Genomic DNA, 21,969 nt, shown 5'->3' on the forward strand with positions numbered 1-21,969 from the left:
TGTAGTTACGAGAGTAACTGACTTGCAGCTAGGAAACAATGGAAGGGGGATACAGAGGACCCAATGTCAATTAAAGCTGGTGTGTGTGTGTGATTGAAATTCATAGGAAGTCATTTGGAAAGATTGTTCCTTTTCTGAGCCTACAGTGGTTGACAGAGGATGTTGACAGTTTCATTTTTTATACATACTTCTTTATAGTCTTCCGACGTCTGAAGCAGAATCAGTGATCCAGTAGTTTTACTCTCAGGCAAAGGTGTGTGTTCAGTAGTGTCAGTATCTTCGAGGATTGATAAAACTGCTCCTTACGAAACCTGGTTATTAGGGTTAGAATTAAATGGGTTTGTTCTTTGCATACATTTGTGTAATGATTGTTGCCTTCCTCATTTTCCAGGCTTTTGCTATGGATTAAATCAATGACAAGTAACAGGAATTAACAAAGGAGTATGCAATTGCAATATTTCAGGTGCTGTTGAATCTTACTGTAAAGTGGAATAAAGAAGGAACAAAAATGGTTTTATGGACCCCAATATCTCCTTATGACTGCTGTCAGTAACAACCCTTATATGTTCAGAGTCGAATTTGACTTAGAATATTACAGTATGTCTTCTGCTTCTTGCCAGTCCATAAAGTGGGAATCACGGACACAAAGTTAGTGATGAAACTGCAGCTAGTTTATCTCCACCAAACTACCTAATTCAATTTGGAATGGTGACTAGAACTGGTTGGTCCTCTAAACTTGTTGGTTTGCCTATAAGGAAATGAGGTCTTAGGCCAGGTGCCTGAGCTAGTTGGAGCCATAGCTGTATTCTTTCCACATATGCTGCTTTTGCATTAATAATGTTACAACAGTAATGATAGTTTGAGCTAGAGATTTAAATTATTACGATGGAAGATAATGGTATTTTGGTTCTATAAAAAACGTGTTACTGTCTGTGAGGTATGAGTTGTGAAACTTCTGAAAAGGAAAGATGATTTTCTTTTCACCAAGATCCCCATGTAATGACTAATACTTTTCCTAGCAAACTAGTAAGTAGACACTAATTTAACAGCGACAGGGTGTAATACGAATCTTAGAAGCAGACAGGCGAGGTGCGGCAGGAGTGTATGGCAAAGTTGGTCTAAGTTTTATTTTACTCTTGTTTTGAAGGGTCTTTCCCCTGGAGTAAACTGAGCAAAGTGTCATTTGTGGAAGAATTCTAGACATATCAGTAATTTGTATGAAATAAACTGCACACAGTGCCAGGGGACAGAGTTTAGGTCTCCAGCTACGTAGAAAGTTCATGGCTTGGACAACATTTAATCAACACACATAATAAATTTCACTAATTTTTCTGTAATGTTACATTTAGATAAGGCTTTTCTTTGTTTTTACAGAAATTACATTAAAGATGTCTTTTGAAGTACATCTTAGACTGTACAAGGAATATATAAGAAACAACTATAAGTTTTAAAGACCAGTTTTACTTAGGAATTCAAAGCGGCAGAAATGTGACTATTTCCTTGGGCAAAATTGATCTTATTTTTAAAACTAGAATTCTCCAACTTACATTTGCCACTTCATTCTACATTTATTCAAATTTATATCAACTTTTATAACTAACTGTAACTATGTCTCTGAAATCCCCCCAATTTTTTTATTAGGCTTTTAGAACAATTGCTGAAATCTCACTTTTTGATGTGAGGTTAAATACGTGCTGGTAAAATTACAGACTTTCAAAAATAACCACACCTCTCCAAAAATTTGCTTGTAAAATTAAGTCCAGATACAAAGAAGTATTAAACTGACATGATTGGCATGCTTTAAAATTTCAACTTTTGTCTTGTACATGCAGATGTTACTGATTTTTTTTTTCCTAGTATGATATCCACACAGTAGATAAGTGGTTTGAGGTGATCTTTTTAATGACTGAAATTTTTGTCTAGAAAGCAGCATGGGAAATTAGCATCCTGGAGTTGCTACTGCTGATGCTTTTCACCTCGTTTCCACAGCTAATTATATTTACTGGAAGTAAGTTAAAGTATATTCACACTAAAGTTACACAACAGAAATCTTTTTGTGTAGGATTTTATTTTTTGCTCAAATATACACTTTGCTTATAAAAAGGAAGCAATTTAAACATGTACATTTACATTTTTCCCAAGGTAGAATGATTCGGGTGTGAAAATAATCTGATTTACTAAAAATGGAAGCCTGGGTTATTTTCAGACAACGCAAATTTCCTTTATTTCCTCTACTTTGCTTAGAGAGGATGTAGACACCAAGAGGTCACAACTTAAATTTCACAATGTAAGTTTGCTAAGTAAGAAACATGGTACTGAGATACTCAGCTCTTTTAAAAGATTATTAAGCTAGATTTATGTTAAATTTCAAGTGAATGCTGTAAGCTTATTAAAAACGACTCTTGCCTTCGTGCAGTTACGAGTAACACTGCCTGCCCTTTCGTAGTATTTTAGTTGCCTGGGAACCTGCCGATGACTTTGAATCGGTTTACCGTCTTTGAGTCTTTAAAAAAAATTGCCTCCTCAAATTGGAGGCTTTAATTTAAAACTAGCAGTTGCGGAAAATAAAGTTGTTTTCTTTTTTCAAAGATCTACTTGGAATAATATGAATATTTGCAACCGACCTCGCATGCCTTAGTGTTTTCAGTCTTAACAAATCAGTGTTTACAAATTTTTACCCTCCCAGTCGAAATGTACATTAACTCACGTTTAATGTTCAAAAAACGAATACTTAATGCACCATAAAAACCTTCAAAAGTTACAAAGAAGAGTGAAAGAAAACGTAGTATATACATGAGATATTTTTGCCCCATATATTTTCTCTTTTAAATTTAGCTTAGTGGATAATTTGCATACACACACACACACTCATAATTTGTAGGAATACTGTCCGGTTCTTGCATTTAAAATATTAAAGGAATCTTGGAAAGGATTTTTTTAAAGCATGTTGTAGGTACACAGCATATTTTATTTATTGTTTCAAGCTGTGAAACAAGTAAATTTGAACTGTGCACTGTTTCTGCCAAGCTCTACCCGCTGCTGGTCTCAGCCAATTCTCCTTTGGACTTTCTGCGTGATTGGGCGCGCGGGTTCTGGTTCCGGGTGGCGCGACCTTCGTGCTCTCGCCGCGGAGCGCGCACCGGCCGCTAGTGGGCGCTGTGGGTCCGTGGAAGCGCGCGGCGCGGCGGCCCTCGTCCCGGCCGCTCTTTGGGTAAGCGCTTCGCCGGAGATCCAATTGAAGCATTCGTGCCGCCTTTCTGTTTCAGCGCTATTTGTCACCGTCACCCCTAAATTCCCGGTCACCTTGGGGAGGCGTGAGTGTGTCCCAGAGGCTAATTAAGGAGAAGGTCCAGCGGCGGGCGCGATGTGCCGGCGACACTTGGGGGAAAGGCGCTGCCTTCGCAGGAAGCGAGGCTCGGAGGGCGCGGGGCCAGGACGTCTGCGCCCTAGGAGTCGGCTGCCCCGCCGGCGCCGCGTTCCCGGGAGTCGTTTTGTATCTCCCGGTCCCACTGACTTGGGTCGAGGCCCACCTTACGTCTGGTACCGGAATCAAATGTGAAACGCATCACTGAGAGGCCTGGTGGGGGCAGCGAAGGGATGCGCGAGGAGGGTGTGAGCCAGTCCCTGCGGAGTGGGCACTTCGCTTAAGGAAGAAGACCCACGGGAAACCCCCTTGCCTTCCACTCCGTAGGGAAAGTTTCGCCCTCGTCGCTGTCCCCCTGCTGAAGTTAGGGCACTTCCCGGGCAATGAGAGCGCGTGCTGGGCGCGGGGACAGGTGGTCTGTGCTATCCCGCTCCCCACTCGCCCGCCCCATCACCGCCCCGGCCCCACCGCTCAAGGGGCGCGGGGTGCACGCGCAGGCCCCTCTCCCTCGCCGGTTCCCGGGCACTCAGCTCGTGCCGCCGCCCGGGGCTGGGGGCGGGGCTCACCTGTCAGCCGGCGCCCCGCCTCGCGGCGCCCAATGTCGGGCGGGGGCGGCTGACGGACGGGCCTATTGCCCAACCGGCTCGCGGCTGCCGAGTGGCGGGCCAATGGGCTGTGCATTGTGGGGCGGGGCCCCCCGTTTATAGAGCTCTGACAGCGCGCCGGCGGAGCTGACTCTCCTCGGCGGGGACGGCGGCGCCGGCCGAAGCGAGGAGCCGCGCGCGGAGCTGGTCCCGGCGCCCTCCCCGCACACAAAGGCCCGCGCGCGTCCGGCGCCTGCGGCGAGGACCGAGACCCTCCTGCCTGCCTCGCGGGCTGGGAGCCGCGAGGACTGTGGAGGCTCCCGTGCGCCCGGAGGCGCCCCTCGCCGCTCGCGCTCCGCGCTTCGGGACATGGAACCGCGCCGAAGCGGCGCCCGCGCGCTCGGGCCGCTGCCCGCCCCCCTGGATCTATAGTGCGAGGCGGCGCCGCTCGGGGCTCAGAGCCCGTTGCTCGCGCCGAGTCGTGTCTCCGCCTTTGTGTCCCGGCCCCGCGCCCTTCCTGCCGCCCCGCGCCCGGCACCCTGGAGCCGCACGGGAGCCGGCTGTCCGAGCTGCGTCCGGCGCGGCGCCCCGGAGCCCCGAGCCCGCCGCGCCGCCGCGCCCCGCGCGTGCGCTCCCGCCCTGCGCTCTGAGGGCCCCGAAGGGAGCGCCCACGGCCTCGGCGACCGCTGGAGCTACTCGGCGCGCCCAGGAGCTGTCTGCGGTCTCCCCCTTTTCTGCCCCGAGGATTGGGGCTCCGCGCCCGGTTCCTCCGACGCCAGGAGTGCTCGGAGCTGGGAACGGCTTGACCATGGCCGCGAGGAGGGACTCCGTGTGGAAGTACTGCTGGGGAGTTTTGATGGTTTTATGCAGAACTGCGATTTCCAGATCGATAGTTTTAGAGCCCATCTATTGGAATTCCTCGAACTCCAAGTAAGTAGCGTCTGCGATCCCCCTCGATTGTCGCCCAGGGTCCGCCGCGCCGCGCTGTCCTGGTGGGAGGAAGGGTCGGGCCGCCGAGCCTCCGAGCCTGTTTCTGGAACCTCTGTTCGTCGCGCTTCCTTGCCCCCAACCCTTCCACGTTTTACTTGGTCGTGACTCTGCTCGGCCTTGCAGCTGGAGCGTCGCCCTCCTCGTTCTCCTTCCCCAGTGAACTCCCCGGCGCTAAAAAGCCCCTGTTGGCTCGGGTGTCACGTTCGGGAAGGTGTCCGATGACGATACCTGACTCTCACTTATTTTCAAGGACGGAGAACAGGGCTACAAACAGGGCTGGCGAGCACGCGGGGACTGGCGGGCTCGGGAGAGTCGGGGATGCTGCGCTACCGAGGAGCGGCGGAGCGCTGTCCGAGCCCCGCGGGCGGGCGGGGTCGGCGGGCTGGGAGCAGTGGGGCGCACCCTGGAGAAGGGAGCCTGTGGTCCCTGGGCCTCCGGGAGCTCACGCGCCTCGGCGCCGCGCCGCCTGGCCGAAGGTGCGCAGGGAGCTCGCCTGCTGGGGAAAACTTGAGCAGCGAGCCCTTCCCTCCCTGCCCGGGAGACGGGCCTTAGGCTGCTCCCGAGGAACCCTATGCGCAGAGACCTCTCCCTTGGTTTCTAAACCAATGGCCCCGAACTCTGTGCGGTCCCGATTGTTGACTTGATTTTAAGGACGCTTTCTGCAAAAGCTTAATTAAGGCCCTGCCCATTCTATACAGTCCCTGAAGGCTTCGCGCTTGAGGAGCCTGGGCGGGAATGGGATCCTTGGAAACGACTTGCTTTTATCTACAATGCAGCCGGGAGGAAGCCAGGCCTTGTGGAGATTAAGTTTCGGGGTGAGCTACCAGAGTAGTTTAGAATTTAGAAAAGGCCAACCATCCAGAAATATACGTGGCTGTGCCTCGTAATTAGTCATCTGTGCATTCGGTATTGCGTATTACCTCATTCTCGGGATGTATTTCGAATCATAGCCGACAACATTTTACAGAATCGTGGAATTTTAACCTTGGGAAACTTGGGATGCGAAGTATGAAGACATTGGCCATTCGGGAGTAAGCATTTGAGATCAGAAGCAAAATCAGTGACCTAATTGAAGTTGAGCAAGTTGGTCATGTATTTAGGAATAAAGGGGCGGCGTATTGATTTAGAAATCACGTCTTAATTAAAGAATTATATCTACTCTTTTAAAAGTGGTAAATTTCAAATTCACCAACATGTTCACCACGAACTCCCCATTAAAGGGCGAAAAACGTCACAGCCGTAAATCGGATTAAACAGAAATTCTTGTAGGATGCTGGATGGCAGGTCCCAACACTGCTCGTAGGTAAAAGTTGCCGAATGCAGCCTCCTTCCACATAGCCCGATCTTCTATGGACTTCTTTTTTCTTTTTAATTCGATGTAAGATACTGTGTTTGCTGAGAAAGTAGTGGCGGGAACATCTTTATAGTCATGCGGGATCGTGAAACACCGAGGGGTGCGGGAAAGCGCGGAGCTCGGACCTGCGCGCCGGGGCGGGCGTCGGCGAGGCCGGGCGGGCCGGGAGCTGGGCCGAGACCAGCCAGTGCTCGCTTTGTGCCTACAGAGGTCACTCTAACATGCGCAATGCTCGCGGCGCCCCGCTCCCCACGAGGCCGCCTGCTCTACTTTGCACTTTCACTGATGGACTGCCGTTGGGGGCTGGTTGGTTCCCCCTCCCCCAAAAAGGATTGAATTTTTATATTTGTATCTTGTTTAAAGAAGTTCCCATTACTTTCAGCGTTCAGCTCAGTGTAAGTTATTTTCGCGTTAACTACCCGCTCTGCGTGTATTCGGGAGGATCACAAATACCTACTTGGGGAAAAAAGGTAGAGCAGTAATTATTTCAATCTAAGATTTAGACATTAATTCCTTCTTCCCCCAGTGTGTTGGGGGAGGGGGAATGACTGATACTTACTCACTATCCTGATACGAGGATTAGGCTGTTTTTCGGAGCTGTGGCCACAGATTTAGAGACCTCCTGGAGGCCTGCTTTTGGAGAGGCCTGCCGCCCTGCACTGATGATGTTGCTGTTGGCGTGGCTGCCCCGGTCTTTCAAGAGTAGAATTTCTTTTAAAATTCTCATGATAATGGCTGGCCTAGAGGGTGAGATAATTTGTCCCTGAAAAAGGTCTGCTTAGTAAAGTATGCAGCGGAATGCTAGCTTGAGAGATCAGAAAGATTTCGTCCTGGAGGAATGATATGAAAGAGCCTTTTCTAAGTTTGAGAATGAATTTTTTTAAAAAAGAGAACAAAAAACCCTGGTGCCAAGGAGTTGATTTATTTGGGGGGAGGTGCGCATTTATTTCCAGGAAAAAGTTTCTCGGTCAGTAAATGTGACGTGGCAGGAAAGTAATCAGATGCATTGAAGTTTCACATCAGTTCGTGTGAATTGTGGAACAATTCATTTGTAATGAAGCAGCCATCAGTAATTAGATTTGTTTCATTTGGAGGTCAGCTTTTTTAGCAGGTGGTGAACATGGGGAGCATGCAGCAGCTGTTTGGATACAGGGTCCAGAAAATCCTCTGTAAATTCACTGTCTCCATAACTACTTCAATCACACTGTCTGCTGCTCCCATCCCCGAGAGTCTTTGCAGCAGCGGGAAGAAGTTCTGTGTGCTGAAACGTTAGTGACTGCATCTGTAGGTTCTGGAAGAGCTGTGTCAGTTGTAGCCCTTTAAGTTGTGTAGCTTTTTTTTTTTTTAACTCTGGAGCGAAAAGCAAAGCTTGGCTTTCATTTCTAATTAACATTTCAGTAGGACAGTTTTTTTTCCAAGCATGATGTTTTTGCCAAAATAAAATAGTTGGCTCTTTTAAATATATATATATTAATTTCACTTTAGAGTGAGCAAGTCTGTATTGGTGTGGTATTCTAGAGTGATTTACACCGCCTGTGTTGGAAATTTTAGTGGAGCATTAATTTCTTACGTCTAGGAGTGCTATTCCCTATGCACCACGTACTCGTTAGTTAACGAAGCATTTTGCTTTTCCCATGTCATTTTCCCGGACATAATACTGAATTCCTGATATTGATTGACTTGATACAAAAGAATGGCTGGATATTATCCAGATAACCTATAATACATGGGCTTCACCACAGTTGGGCTCTGAATAAATACGGACCTGTCAGAGATTGATAAAATAAACTACAACGGATAGTGCTGTTTAAACAGTCCATTCAATACCATATATCAGCCAGCCTGCCTTCCATTGTGTCTGAAATTCTTATTTTTGTAGGTAAACAAATGCACATTCAGCACTGATTGAATAGCCCCTTGAACTATGCTCCACAGTTTGCGTTTGGGTTAATCTTGTCGGTTTTAATATAGAGAGAAAAAAGCACAAAGCACCAGGGGTGGAATTGTGAGTGCTTTCACATCCACATTCCTCACATTTTGTCAGGATGATAAACTGTAGGTAATGGACTGTCGCTGTTCCCCAGGACAACTGAGCCGGGGAGAGCACAAAGACGGAGCTGCAGCGACATCTCACAACATGCCTGGTAGCCTTCTGTTCAGACGAGGAGAGAATTTATTTGGGAATCTGGTGTCCAGGGACTGCACTTTTTAACCTCAGCAATTACAACTCCAAGGCTCAGAAACGGGAGCTGGAGGTTGAGATGATTTGTTAAGCTCTAGGTCCTCAATCTTTCATAAAGCGTAGCTGTTGACACTTGTCCTGCGATGCAAAGAAATGCAAATGACTCCAGCGTTCCTCAGTTTTCCTGACGGCCAGGCGAAAGTAGGGGGGCAGGTAAATTAGCCACCGTCCCCAGACCAGCCGAAAACTGCCCATGGGAGTGGTTCCTCCACCTGGAGTCATCGGTAGATTTAGATTCATTATCGGAAAACCTCTTAGCTGGCAGTTTGCTCAGAGAAATCCTTCAGTGGGTGGGTCAGCAGGGTAACCGCCTCCAGAGGGGCATCGCTGCCTGGCCCTCCACTGACAGGCTTCAGGTAGCTCCCGGGAGGTGGAGGTGACACCTGTCTTCCAGCAGCGTTTCCCAGCGCATTCACCTAAAGGGAAACGATTTGAGATCCCAGCATGACCGCAGTGACGCGTCACAGGAATGGGAGTGGCGGGGGAAGGAAACACAGCCTGGAGACCCCCATCCAGGAAGAAAAAAAAATTTAAGAAGGATATTTCTTTCCTATCTTAGGAAAACTTTGTCCTTAAACCCTCCCATTGCCAATTAGACAAAAAAGCAGGGCTCCCTAAGAACCCTCCTGGAGATGGTACTCCTGGCCGCAGACACACACAGCTTGTTTTTCAGGTCACTTATCGTACATCTACATAGATTTGCTTACGAACGCACCCTTTGTGCATGGGGTAGAGCCTTAAATAGGAGTGTTCAACTGTTTAAAATATTTTGATTAAAATATGCAGAACCCATAGAACTATAAGCTGCTAGTCATCCCCCACCCACCTCCATCTTTTTTTTTTTTTTTTTTTTTTTTTTTTTTTTTTTTTGAGGGGAGGATTTAGAATGGGGCTGGGAGAGGAATATAAGAAAAGCAAAGAGGGAAGGGTAGGGTATGGAACAGTGTTCCGAACAGCTTGGAAAAACTCCTGTGGCTTCATTGTCTCCCTAAAGCCAAAGAATACAAAGACATGAGCCGTTCAGCCCTACTCCCATGATGGAAAGTGTAGGCCGTGGACGTGGCTCTCCTGTTTGACTTGTTTAATTCTCATTTTAAATTCAGGACTATACTAGCCGTGTGAACTCTGAAGATTTCTTTAGTAATCCATTTTGTCGTTCCGAATCAAAAACAAAGTGAAAGGGTCTGACACAATTTGCTTTTATTTTTAGGCAAATCAACCCTGGTCATAGTTAGTAAGAGGATTACAACCCAGGCTGGGTCTTTACAGATGTAATGTAAATCAAGGGCAGAGTATAAAGAAACTGATCTCTTTTGATTGAAGTGTGGTAAAAAGGCATAGAGAAACTAGCAGCCGTAATCTGATTGTATGGCAATAAAACCACCATTTTCTGTCTTTCAGATAAAAATAATGTGGTAAATCCATGCAGTTCATAAGATGTAAAGGCAGATAAAGGGGGACGCCATGGCAACATATAGATTAGCTTGAAGTTGGGAATGACACGTCTCTGAAAAGGGTGCAGAAAGGAAGGCCCTTGCTCCAGGCTGTTGGCTATTATGTGAGAACCACACAGACTTGGAAACTCGGATTAGAAAGTATGAAAGCCCCACTTGTGGCCCCAGGATGGTTGAAGCCGCAAAGAAAAGATGCTCAGTTCTTGCTCATTGGTGGCGGATAATACGGCAAAGGTGGATTTCATTGACGGCCTTTTGCAGAGACGGAGATTGGGGCTGATTAAAACTTCAGATCGCCGCAGTGGTGAAGGCCTGCAAGGTTTTCCTTTTTAACTCCTGGCCTGACAGCAGCAGCCCTTCTGCAGGATTAGCTGCACTTGGCGGTGCTTGTCTTCATCTCCGTGGGCCCCAGGCGGGGACCTGCTGGGAAGGAACAGAGAGCAGGGGGATAGGTAGGGCCCAAGTTATCGGAAAAGAAAACACAGCCCTTTTGATTCCGGCCACCTTTCAGCCTCAGCACCATCTCACGCCGCGTGGGAGAAGCCGAGGTAAACATTTTGCATCGTTCCCCCTCCCTCAGCCAGAGGGCTCCACTCTGACCTTTGTCTCTCCCACCCTGGAAAAGAAAATACATAATAAAGTAAATAAAGGGGGGAATTTCATGTTCATTCACATCAATAGTGATCCAAGTGCCCAGAGCAGCTGATGGGCTCTGTCTAGATGAGATTTCACTGGTAACCTTGAGTCGAGTTGAAGGGGGTAGGCCCCCCTCATGGAAGCCACAGGGTTGCAAAGGGTTAGTGCTGCCCAGCTCTAAAGTTCAAAACAAAAGAGGCTCGCCAAGCTCTTGAATCTTACTGCCCCCTGTCCCAACCAGCCTGGTCGGTGAGCTGGGCTTTTGTTTCCACCGTCCGCACTTTCCATGTTGGGCCATTGAGGCAGGGACTGGGCTACATGCGGAGTGGCATCCGCCCACTGGGTCAAGCCAGAAGGGAGAGATTTGCTGTATTGCCTCCTACCTGGCGCTATAGAAGAGTCTCAGCATTTGTGCAGGACAGTCTGAACTCTTCAGATGTTGACAGCACTGAAGGCTGCAAACACCCCAAGTGTCTGTCTCTCTGGAGAGGATGAAGGGGATTCAGTGCCGGTCTCTTAACAGCAACCTGGGGCCTTCCTAGACTGACAGTCTGTGTCTGCAGACCCTCCCTGGATCCTAAACAGTCGTTCTCAGACCCACTGTGTTGATTTTGTTCCTAATTCTCAGAGCGCTGACTTGACTCTTCAGGGCTATAGATTTATTTACTGCATTTGTTGCCTGTTTTTCTGGTCATGACTGTGTGGCTTTCACCATTTAAGGACGTTCAAAAATGATCGCTCAGAGATCTGCCATACCCAGTGCCCTGCTCCCTGACCTCCCTTCCTAATTTAATTCAAAAATCATATCAAAAGATCCAGTGCACTGGTCCAGATTCATCAAAGAGAGGGGACCCCCCCCCCCATTCACAAGCTGGTCACATCCAAGCACCTTGCATTCTCCATTTGACAATGACTGCTAATGGCCCATTCAGCTAAAGTATTTGCTTGTTAACAGGGAACAGAGCATGATAAATGTCCAGCAAGCTTGCGGCCTCCTTCAGCCTTTCAAATGCAGACTGGTGCATATTTATGGCAGGCAAACAACAAAAGGAGACGCTGAATTGCCCTGGCCTCCAGCTTTCTATTAGGAACAGGGTTAAAGTGATTAAAGAAGTGATGCTGAAAAGTCCTGCCACTCGTTTACCGACCGGCGTCCCACACTTTCGGCTTTGCATCCTACCTTAGAGAAGAGTGCACAGTATTCAGATAAGGATGGTTGGATCCGGCCACCCAGGGAAAGGAGTAGGTGATCAGTTATGAAATGTTTTCCACGCACACTGAGTGCCATGTGCCCCCATTTCTCTTGCTCCTGCAGAGAATCTGCAGAGGCTCTTTATTTTCCTTTTCATGGATAAATATCAAATATGTAATTCTAGTCCACAGTCTTTTGTGGCTGGCGAGGGCATACATGCTGATTTCAAATAAAAAAACATAGTAGGAGAAAGCGCCGTTAAAGAAAAACAAGTTGTTTCTGCCCTTTGTAATTCTCCAAACAACATATGAAGGGAAAATTGGCAGCAGTGAAGTGTTAATAGTTTGCTATTTCCATCCTCCAGAACATGGGTAGGTGAAGGTTCTAACTTCTCAGTGGTGGGCAGACATTCAGAATGCGATGAATGAACCCAGCTCTGAAAACTTCAGTGTCTTCATGTTTCCTTTCTGAAACGGTTCAACAGTCCAGTTCATTTTCTCAGTTTAAGTTTGGTTGCACCCAGTTTTAATTACAGCCCTTGGATCCTTCTACCAGTACTTGCTAGTTAAGCCTCTGTTGCCCCTGAGGCATGACTCCCTGCTTTTCAGGTCCTGATGACTCCCATAGCACCCCCCCCCCGAATAATGAGGAGTGCTACCCACACACCCCTGTGCACACCAGGACCTCTGGCCTGCAGAGCCGCTGTCCAAAATGCCACCCTCCGGCATCTCGCCAGCCTCTCCCATCCCAGCTGAGGACCAGGAGGCCCAGCGTGGGGCCACCCCCTGATGAAATGCTACTGAATCTCAGTTCTTGCTCTTCCCGCCCGTTAAGCTGACTCCCTGCGGCCTGAAAGCATTTGTCCTGAATGGTAACTGCCTGATGAGTGAGTGGGGCCTGGCCATTGACGTTCCAGGCCAGCTCAGAATGGATCTACCCGCAGAAGTTAGAAAATGTCCGTTTTCACTTGGCTACCAGAACTCTATTTGAGGGTACATTTTAGATAAAAACAAGCTCGCTGAGCCCCGAATCCCTCTTTGTCTGTGGGAAAACGGACTGTCCTTCAAGTTCACAACTCCCCCTGAACGAGTGCTCGCTCTCCCCATGGTGTGGATCAAACATAATTTCTTTAACCCCTTTCTCTGTAATCCCACAGCACTTCAGTTAAATACCCAGGGCAAAGGGAGGACGTTATTCGCGGCACAGCCATGATTTATAGGCACATCTTAATCCCCTTCGCCACCCTGCCCATCCCTAAAAGACAGGGACCAGAATTCGTTCATGCCATCAATCGCTGCCTGCTAGCATTGACATCCAGTAAGTATTAGCTGAAAGAGGAGACAGAACCCAGATGTCAGTTTATGGCCGCCCGCCCCTGCTGTGTTAACAGATCACCTGCTACTGGAGATACACCTCCAGCCCAGCGGTTCTAGGAGTTCAGGGCATCAGAATCACCTGAAGGGCTTGTTAAAACAGGATTGCTGGCCCGTCCCCAGAGTTCCAGATTCCTAAGGTCTGGGTGGGCCTTGAAATTCACATTTCTAACAAGCTCTCAGCTGAGGGGGCTGAGACCACACCTTGAGAACTGTTGCCCTAAATCTGCTTTTTTTTCTTTTTAGAAAACAGCTCAAGATTAGGTCATCATCCTCTTAAAGGCTGCCTTGAATCTCTGGAGAAGGCCTTACCTCCCTGCTGGCAGCCTCCATTCCTGCTTTGTTGATCATTGGCGGCAGACAGTTCATCGATCTGTTCAACAAGCGTTTGCTGCCTGTGAGGCCTGTTATGTGAGGCTCTGAGAGTGCAAAGAGCAATCTCTGCCCTCAAGGGACTTAAACCCTAAAGCAATTAGGGAGGGGTTCCTGCAGGAAGCCAACGCGTTCTGTGCGGTGGTGCATGGGACGTGTGTGCGGGAAGGGATGGCGTTCCTCCCCAGCGGAGGGGAAGCTGAGTCAGGAGAGACCACAGGCCAGGTCATGGGAGATCTCTGAGAGGAAAAACACTGAGCAAGTCAAAGGAATACATTTCAGCTGAGGGCAGCGAGCGCCTGTGAAGCGGCCGTCTGTAACAACCTACGCTGTTTGATGCGTCTGGGCAGAGCTCAAAGACAGACCCCACAAGTGAAACAGACAGACCCCGTGGGGAGAGCTAGCCCCGTGACTCCAGCCCCCTTGTTCTTATGAGAGTTAGCACCGTCTGCTGGTTCTAAGAGTGTCTGTGCTGATCATGGGAAGGCCAGGCAGTTCAGCTTAGCAGAGACAGCCGGGCAGGTGCTGTTCAGTTAAGAGTACATGCTCGGGAATCTGGCTGTGCGGGTCCGCTCCTGGCTAGTCATTTTTCAGCTCTGTAACTTTGCGAGCATATCCTTCACTTCTCTCCATTCTCCCAAACCTAAAGTGGGGACAGTAGTCTCCCAGGACCAAGTGAAAGGGTGATACGGCTGTGGTCAGCAGGCAGAGACTTGAGCTCTGTACTTGGCACGATGAACCAGTAAGTGTCAGCTGCTGTTGATAAACATTAAATGAGTATCCACCGTGTGCCTGGCTCTGGTTCAGTTTGTCTTCTACATACAAATGCAGGATAAAGAAAAATAAAACGTTAAGAAAGGTGATAACATGGCACTTGTGCCTTTGACAGTCCTTGATGTTACGTTGTGCCTTGTTTAGCTGCCAGACTTCTCCTCACTCTCGCTACGTGAGGCACCTTTTCATTTCCCTTCCCCTATCCAGGTACGTGCTCCTCTTCTGCTTCTTGCCCCTGATGCTTCGTTGTCACGTTTATAACCCTGAATTCATTCACCTTCCCCTGGGCTGAACCCACTCGAGGTACAGGGCAGAGTAAGAGATGGGCTTGTTGAATGAATACACAATGGCAACCTGCAGGGACAGCAAGGTGGCACTTTTGCATTAATGTTACAGGCTACTTAGAAGCCTGCTCACCTGAGGGACAGTTTGCTTTATTTAACAACTGCTGCACGTGGCACTTACTGCGGCCAGTCGCTGCTGTAACTGCTACACAAATACTGACTCATCAACCTTCACAATAACTGCCTGAGAGAGGTGCTCTCATGCTTCCCCATGGTACCGAGGGGGAAACCAAGGCACAGACAGGTTAATTAACTTGCCCAAAGTCACGTGGCTGAGAAGTGGTGCAGCCTGCATTTGAACCTGAGTATTCTGTTCAGGATGCCTCCTCTTCGTTTTCCGCCTCTTTTTCTTAGGCTGTTACCTGGAGTGGCTAGAAATCACGTGACTAAGGTAAGCAGGCGTTTGCTCCAAGCAGTACATTCGAGGCAGCTGAAAAGAAAGTTCTGGGCCTAACTCTCCCCTGTTCTGTTGTGATTTATGGTCTTTCCCGTGACAGGCCTGCAATTCTAAGTGGAGCTTTTGAATCTTTGATAACAAGGTTCTTTACAAAGGAAACTAGGCAGTTATGAAAGTGTACAATATTAATGCCTTTACTGAGTATTATTCCATTGACTATTAACATTTGCCTTTTAAAAATTTAAACATTTGATTCGTTTCTTTGCTGGGAGAAGAAAGGTCAGGTTTTTGAGGAGTTACGTTTGGTCCGATGCTGAGCGCGCGTCAGGCGAAGGAGGTAGTGTGACATCTCTTTTAGAGCCTCGTCACAATTAAATGCCATTTTATTTTGGATTTTGGGACCTGTGCCAGCCTCCAGCTTGTCAGAGCTGAGAAGACTCAAATCAAGTCCAGGCCTGTTTCGGCAGCAAACTGGGCTTCTGGCCTCTTGCCTGTGGATTCATTCAGTCGAGCCCATCTGGCTTTTGATGTTCCGCGAGTTCGGAGCAGTTTGTTTCAGGAAGCCGGGTGGGGAGTGCCGGTGGGCCTGGGGTGCTCTGACTCCCGGGTGAGCCTCTGGTTGCACGTCCCTGGGGCTCGGGGCCCACTGAGCTGCAGGGCCAGATCCTTACTCCTTTCTGAGCTCCGGGCTCAGGACACCCTCTTCTCTCCTGTCCAGCTCCCCTCTTTTAGCCTAGTAGCCGCCTTTGCCAGTAACTGAGGGTGTGTGATTTTGTGTGTCTGTTTTTGGCTCAAGCTAATCCAGGCTGCTTGTGGTGACCGAGCAGGAAAGATGTTGTCCGCAGAGTTACAACGGCGTGCCTCTCACACTTTGGGGGCGATCTGACACAGTCTGGGGGTGGTCTGGGTAGAGGGCAGTCCCCCCATCCAGCTCTCCTCCTTTTCAGTGTTCACGGCACAGACCTGGCTGTTGGGATGGCTTCCTGGGGGTTGTGTGGCTTCGTTTCTCCTCTCTCTTCTTCCCCTGTCCCCTGGGCTGTGGCCCAGCGGGAGAGGGGGAATGTCTCACGTCACCCATCCACAGCGGGCCCTGACCTCTGTGGAGCCAAGACCAAGCAAGGCCCAGAAGGTGGCCACACAGGTGGCTGTGAAGTGACTGCACACAGCCTTGTCAGTTGTGCTGGCAGACATGATGCTTGCCTGGCAAGGAGACTCTCTTCTCTTTTTGAACCTTACTTGTGGACATGCTCCTTCTGTGATGACAGACGCCTATGAGCAAGGCACTGGGGTGGGGGGCCCGGGGTCCCAGCCTGGAGAGCAGGGTCACATCCCCTGGATATATTCACTTCCTCTCAGTGCTGTTTTCCCCACCACAGGGGACTGGTTTCATTCACCCATAAATCATGGGGGAGTTGTCTCTCTCAAGAGGCAAAATTCTTTGAAGTTTAAAAAAAAAAATACGGACGGCAATGAAAGGGATGAGGAGGGTGGATGGGAGAGGTGCACCCAAGCTCCAGCTGGCAATGCTGTGCTAAGATCTTCATTCCATTTCTTCCGGTTCTGAAAATGCCAGCCCGTTTCTGTCTGATGTCTATGTGCTTTTCCTCCCAGTGATGGCCCCACTTGGGGAGGTGAGCACATGGATGTCCACGCTGATGTCTGAAACAGCAGAGAACCCGCTAGAGATGCCCTTCGAGTCTCCTGTAGGAAAGCCACTTTTCATAATGAGAGTTCCACCGTCCTTTGTAGATACTGGCAAAGAGCGTGGTTGGGAACAAGACCATGCAGGTGCAAACAGTTAGGAAAGAGGCTGACACCGTCTCTTGCCTCTGAAGGGTATGAAATCCCTGCTTCCAGAGCGGAGCCAGCGTGGTCGGGTGGCAGGACAGAGGTTGTCCCTGGTGATTCACCTCCCAGCCATTTCCCACTCACCGCACATCACAGCCTCCCAGCCTTCCTTTTCCAGTCCCCCACCTCCCACTTTTGCCTCAGCTAGCTACAGAATTCATGGCATGATTTTTTTGTTTGTTTTTCGAAACTTTTTGGTGGGGGGTGGTGTTTAGATCAGTTCCATAAATAAAGACCTCTGTGTTTTTGTTGTGAGGTTGGTGGTTGATTTGTGTTAATTCCGTGCCAGAGATGAGCTCGTCTCCTGAACATGCAAAAATAAAATGATACCTGTGCGTCACACACTTAAAGGCTGACTTTCGAGGGGAAGATACCTTTTTCAGCCTCAGCTCATCATAGGCTGTCCTTCTGCGAACTGGAGGGTTTTGTAAACGGTGAAAGTTATGGGATGGATAAAAATTAAGTAAATACTTGTGTTCTTTGCCTGAAAGAAAATTTAAACCACGAGAATCTTACCTTTGAGCATTCAGAAGTACAATTTACTCTAGCCACCAGCGTTCTGGGCATTACCTCACAAATAAAAAACAAGATTAACATCAAAAGGAGTCAGCTTTCGTTCAGTTGTGCAGCCTGGTAGGCTGTGAAATTTAATATGATTCTGACTTGTACAGTAATTGTAGGATGACAGAGGGAAATGGATTCAGTTTAAGTAAAAAGTGTACATTACACAGCAGCAGGGTGAGGTTGGTGGGCTGAGAATGGGGCACCTGAGCTCTGCCACTGCAGGTGGGGATCCTGTAGGGAAAACGTGCCTTTAGACGGCAGCTTACACTTTTTTGAAGTGTCTGCAGAGGCCGCCTCCGCTGGAAGAGTTGCTAAACTGGATTCAGTGCGCCTAGAGGCTCAGGCTGCTTTTGAATTCGTGTGCGGCTCATCTTTCCTCTCCTGGAAAAGATCTCGCTTGTCCTGGCTGCGAAGTTTGAAGTGCACCCCGCCCCCTGCCTTAGCTCTCAGATTGAGAACACTTTCATGGCCCCATATTGTACAGCCTACTTTTTAGGCCTCTTTTCTTTGCTTTGAGTAAATCAGTTTCATGTTGCAGATGATCTTTGCTTTAGGAAAGTGTGAAAGAAAGGGCCCCTGCGAAAACGGGCAGCCGTTCCAGCGCCCTTACACGCCAGCATCAAAGCAGAAAATGTCAATTAAAGCCTCCAATTACTACCTTATTTCTTGGAGGTTTAAAGCCACCGAGACGATAGCGATGTCCTGGCTTGAAGTTTTAAAGTAATTATTTGTTAGTCCAAGCGTGGTATCTGGTAACCTACTTCCATGTAAGCCTGACACCCTATAGCTGCACCCCACTCTCTCTCTGGTTTCAGAGGAAGTTTGTGCAGAAACTTGTTCTCATGTTAAAGTGCAAAAGGGGGCAGTAAAGTGCTATCCACAAAATAGGGAAAATTTTCCCCCAAGTCTTTCTCATGGTAGATATTGCCTGAGTCTTCCCTGGGCCCCGCTTTGATTCGTGATCACAGAGTCTTCGGTGGGGGCTCGTGGAGATGATCTCGTTAAGCCACAGCAGCAGCCCAGCGTTAGACAGAAGTAAGGCCAGGCTGACCCTCCTGCCTGTTTATGGAACGGGCCAGCAAATTCACACACTCACGAATTCAAGTCATTTTTCTGGGGGATTCATATTCCCAAGTGCACAGAGCATTTCGGAAAGGAATCCTGGGCTTCGGTGTAAAAGCTGTTTTTGCTCCACATAGATCTGGAAGGCCCCGAGTGCGTGGGGAGGTTACAGGTCAGGGGTTGGGACGCATCACTTGCAGTGAGCATCTTTGTCGGGAGGGGCCTGGGGAGATGAGCCACTTACAGCAAAGCTGCAGCCGGCTTGTCCTCACTCAGAATTTCAGCTGAACCTACTTACAAACTGTTCTTCTTCCTTCAGCCTTTGACATTTAATTAAAAATAAAAGCATTTTATGGGAAAAGTGCACATTCCCCAAAACATGCTAAACTCAAAGTGGACTTCAGAACCCTGGCTAACCAGCAAACCTACCCTATGGTGCGATTTTTGGGGTGCAAACTGCTAGGGAAAACTCGTTCCCAGAGCTGGGATTCAGAGTCCCTGGAATGTTAACCAGCTCCCAGATCTGTGCAGTTTAGTGATTAAGCATAAACTGTATCCCATATTTTTCATTTATTTGAATAAACTTGTGGTACTTTATTACAGCTTTTGTGGACTCGAGAATTGATGTGTTAAATAAGCCACAATTCAGAGAATAATGATTTTACTTAGTTGGCGTTCTAAGGAAATGCATCACCAAGAAGTTTAAAAGTCTACAGGCCTTAAGTATATTGTTTTAAATCAGAGTCAGGAACAGTGGCTCAAGAATATGACACAGTTTGTCTCTGAAACCGCCCCTTGAAACGTAATTTTCCAGTCTGATCACAGAAGCATTTTATGTTTATTGCAGAAAATGCTGAAAAACACAGAAAGCTAAAAATCACCCCAAGTCCACCATCCAGTAGCCCAGAGCAGTCTCAGGAAAGGCCCCACGTTGGACCATCTGTGTGTATGTTCTCTGTAACGTCGGCAAAACAAGCAGAGTGACACCCCGCACACTGTGTGGGTGTGGATGTCTTCAACTGAAAGTAGCCATTTACTTACAGTTACCATATACACTCCTGATGTAATATTGAAATGAAAGGAAAAATAAAATCAGTTTTCCATGGAAAAGTCAAGTCTGCTCATTCAAACATGGAATCTTTTGCTTGGCAGTTTGCTCCAAAAATAGAGGGAGATCATCTGTAGGTCTCTGTCCCCCCAGTTTGTGCGTCGACAGAGTTTGCATCAGTCCTGTTACATGAGTAACACGGTCCCATTTCTCAGGTGGATGACACCTGCCCTAAGTATGTAGGAAATACTAGCTATTTAAATAGATACTTAACTTGTATGTGCATAACTGTACACAGACACAGCTCTGGATCTGAGCTGACACTTTTTCAGTGAGAAGCACTGTGGTCACATCTGTCTGGAGGGGGTTTGCATGATCCAGGTATTTGGACCCAGAAACTGGTCACTCCTGCCTATCTCCTTTTATTCTGGTCTCTTTCATTCGGTGTCAGCTTGATATTCTTGCATTCAGCTACAACATGCAAGATTTGCCCTGGTCTGGATGGTAGTTTGGCGTGCTCGTCCACCATTTACCTCTGGGGGGACCTGGGGCTTCTATTTCCTGTCTGCTTTCACAGACTGTAGCAGCATCGAGAGGCCATAGTGATTTGGCTGTTTTTCCAGGTTAACCTACGTATTTCTGGCAACCTTGAAGCAAAGTGTGAGAAGTGAGTGCATGTTTGTCCTGAGGGGCATGTGTTTTGTCCAGGAGTGGGAGGAGCAGAGAAGAGAAGCAGGGAAACTGGGGCATCTTTAGGGGGTTGGGGGTGCAACTCTGGTGTCACTACACAGCCTGCCCTGAGCATCTCAGCTCCTGGCTTCCCGGGGACCTCGCTGCTCAATCGGGCCAGGCTCACAAGTCAGCCAACAGCCATTGCCTCCCGCGGACTGACCTGTGAGACCTGGGAAGGCAGTCCTGGCCACCAGAGGGGTCCAGACTTGAGATCACAATGTGTGATGTTCTGGTCTGTCAGAGAACACTGTGTGTCATGCCCCTGAACTCTTGAGTGGCAGGTTCATGCTTTAAATGCATTCTGCTAGTTTTTTAACAAACATGGGTTCCTAGTGTGGATTAAAACTCTGAAGAATATTGTTTCACATGATGGCTGTGTTATTTGGTGGGGGGGGTGGGGAGGAGAGGTAATTAGGCTTATTTTTTTATTCACTCATTATCACTTTTTTAATGAAGGTGCTGGGGATTGAGCCCCTGACCTTGTGCATGCTAAGCATGTGCTCTACCACTGAGCTATCCCCTCCCACCATGGCTGCATTATTTTAAAATCTTCTCCAGTAATGAGTATGAAGTTGAACTATCTAATTGAGAGTATTAGAGATCTAATTTAGATTATCACATATTAATGCTTAATTTCGGTTGTTAGAGTGACTTGAAGTACTCCCCATGGAAGTGTCAGAGTCCGGTCTGGTGAATAACTTTTAAGAATTTGGGTTAAGTTTGATAGGTAATCAGAATATAAAAAACAAGTTCTAGTATCCTTTCATTTCAGGCAGGGAACCTTTGGAAGCCCTACTCAGAGGTTCCATTTCACTCCACATTATATTGTCTCTGTATCTGACCCAGCGTCACCACATCTTATTGTCTTGCTTGGGGATGATTCATTGGGAAAAACCATGGGAGTTGCCTCTTTCTGCCCAGCACACGCGGCTCCTGTGGGCACCCCGAGGAAGCCCTCCCGTGAGAGATGTAAGCCACAGCGCCAATGCCCAGGAAGCAGTCCTGACCCCGAGCTCTCCTGACGGGGAGGAGGGTGTGGCTCCCCCCCTGCCGGAGGGCAGAGGGGTGACTGACTCTGACTCTGAGTCCCTGGCCCGGAGGGGATCTGGCCCTCTGAGTCCTCTCTCCTACACAGAACAGGAGACACTGTGAGTCTTCTTTGTGTTCTGTTTTGAAATAAAAACCAGCAGATGTTAGTAAATAAGAGCTCTAACCACTTTCTTTTTGGATATAGTTTAACAAACACAGCCTTCCCTCTGTGGTGTGAATTACAAACATGGGGATTTTCCTCTGTGTGTCTTTGGCTGCAAAGTGGACGTTGTCTCATCACCCAAAAAAGAAATCTGCATTTGATATTCACTGTGCAGAGTCAGGGTAGTCATTTAAAATTAGCTAGTTGTCACCACCATAATTATTCTTAAAAAAAATAAATAAATTCCGAAGTCAACAATAGGACACATACATTATTGACTGTTACCGAACTTGCAAGGCATAGATGTGCTGTGTGGTCTGACTTGTAAAGATCTGTGAGCAATCGTGAGGTAACAGAATCCATGTAAAAGTGACCTGGCTTCAGAAATTGAACTTCGTGGTCACTGATTTGATTTTAACCTCTCGGACATACTGTTTTCCATTCAAA

At 48.1% G+C, this 21,969-nt stretch overlaps 1 protein-coding gene and 1 long non-coding RNA gene across 2 annotated transcripts in view; both read left to right on the plus strand.

Moving 5' to 3' along the window:
- Positions 1-4,103: 4,103 nt before the first annotated feature.
- EFNB2 (ephrin B2) overlaps positions 4,104-21,969 on the plus strand; it is a 44,336-nt gene continuing 26,470 nt past the window's right edge. Inside the window, exon 1 of the mRNA XM_032496681.1 lies at positions 4,104-4,878. Within this exon, the coding sequence (XP_032352572.1) occupies positions 4,757-4,878 (122 nt within the window). The 5' untranslated portion in view covers positions 4,104-4,756. The remainder of the gene's footprint in view (positions 4,879-21,969) is intronic.
- On the plus strand, positions 11,053-19,081 carry LOC116668640. Its single transcript, XR_004325871.1, has 3 exons — positions 11,053-11,062; positions 11,496-11,498; positions 13,858-19,081. It is a non-coding gene; the product is annotated as an uncharacterized LOC116668640 (long non-coding RNA).

This window comes from Camelus ferus, chromosome 14, assembly GCF_009834535.1.
Source record: "Camelus ferus isolate YT-003-E chromosome 14, BCGSAC_Cfer_1.0, whole genome shotgun sequence".
Taxonomy (NCBI): domain Eukaryota; kingdom Metazoa; phylum Chordata; class Mammalia; order Artiodactyla; family Camelidae; genus Camelus; species Camelus ferus.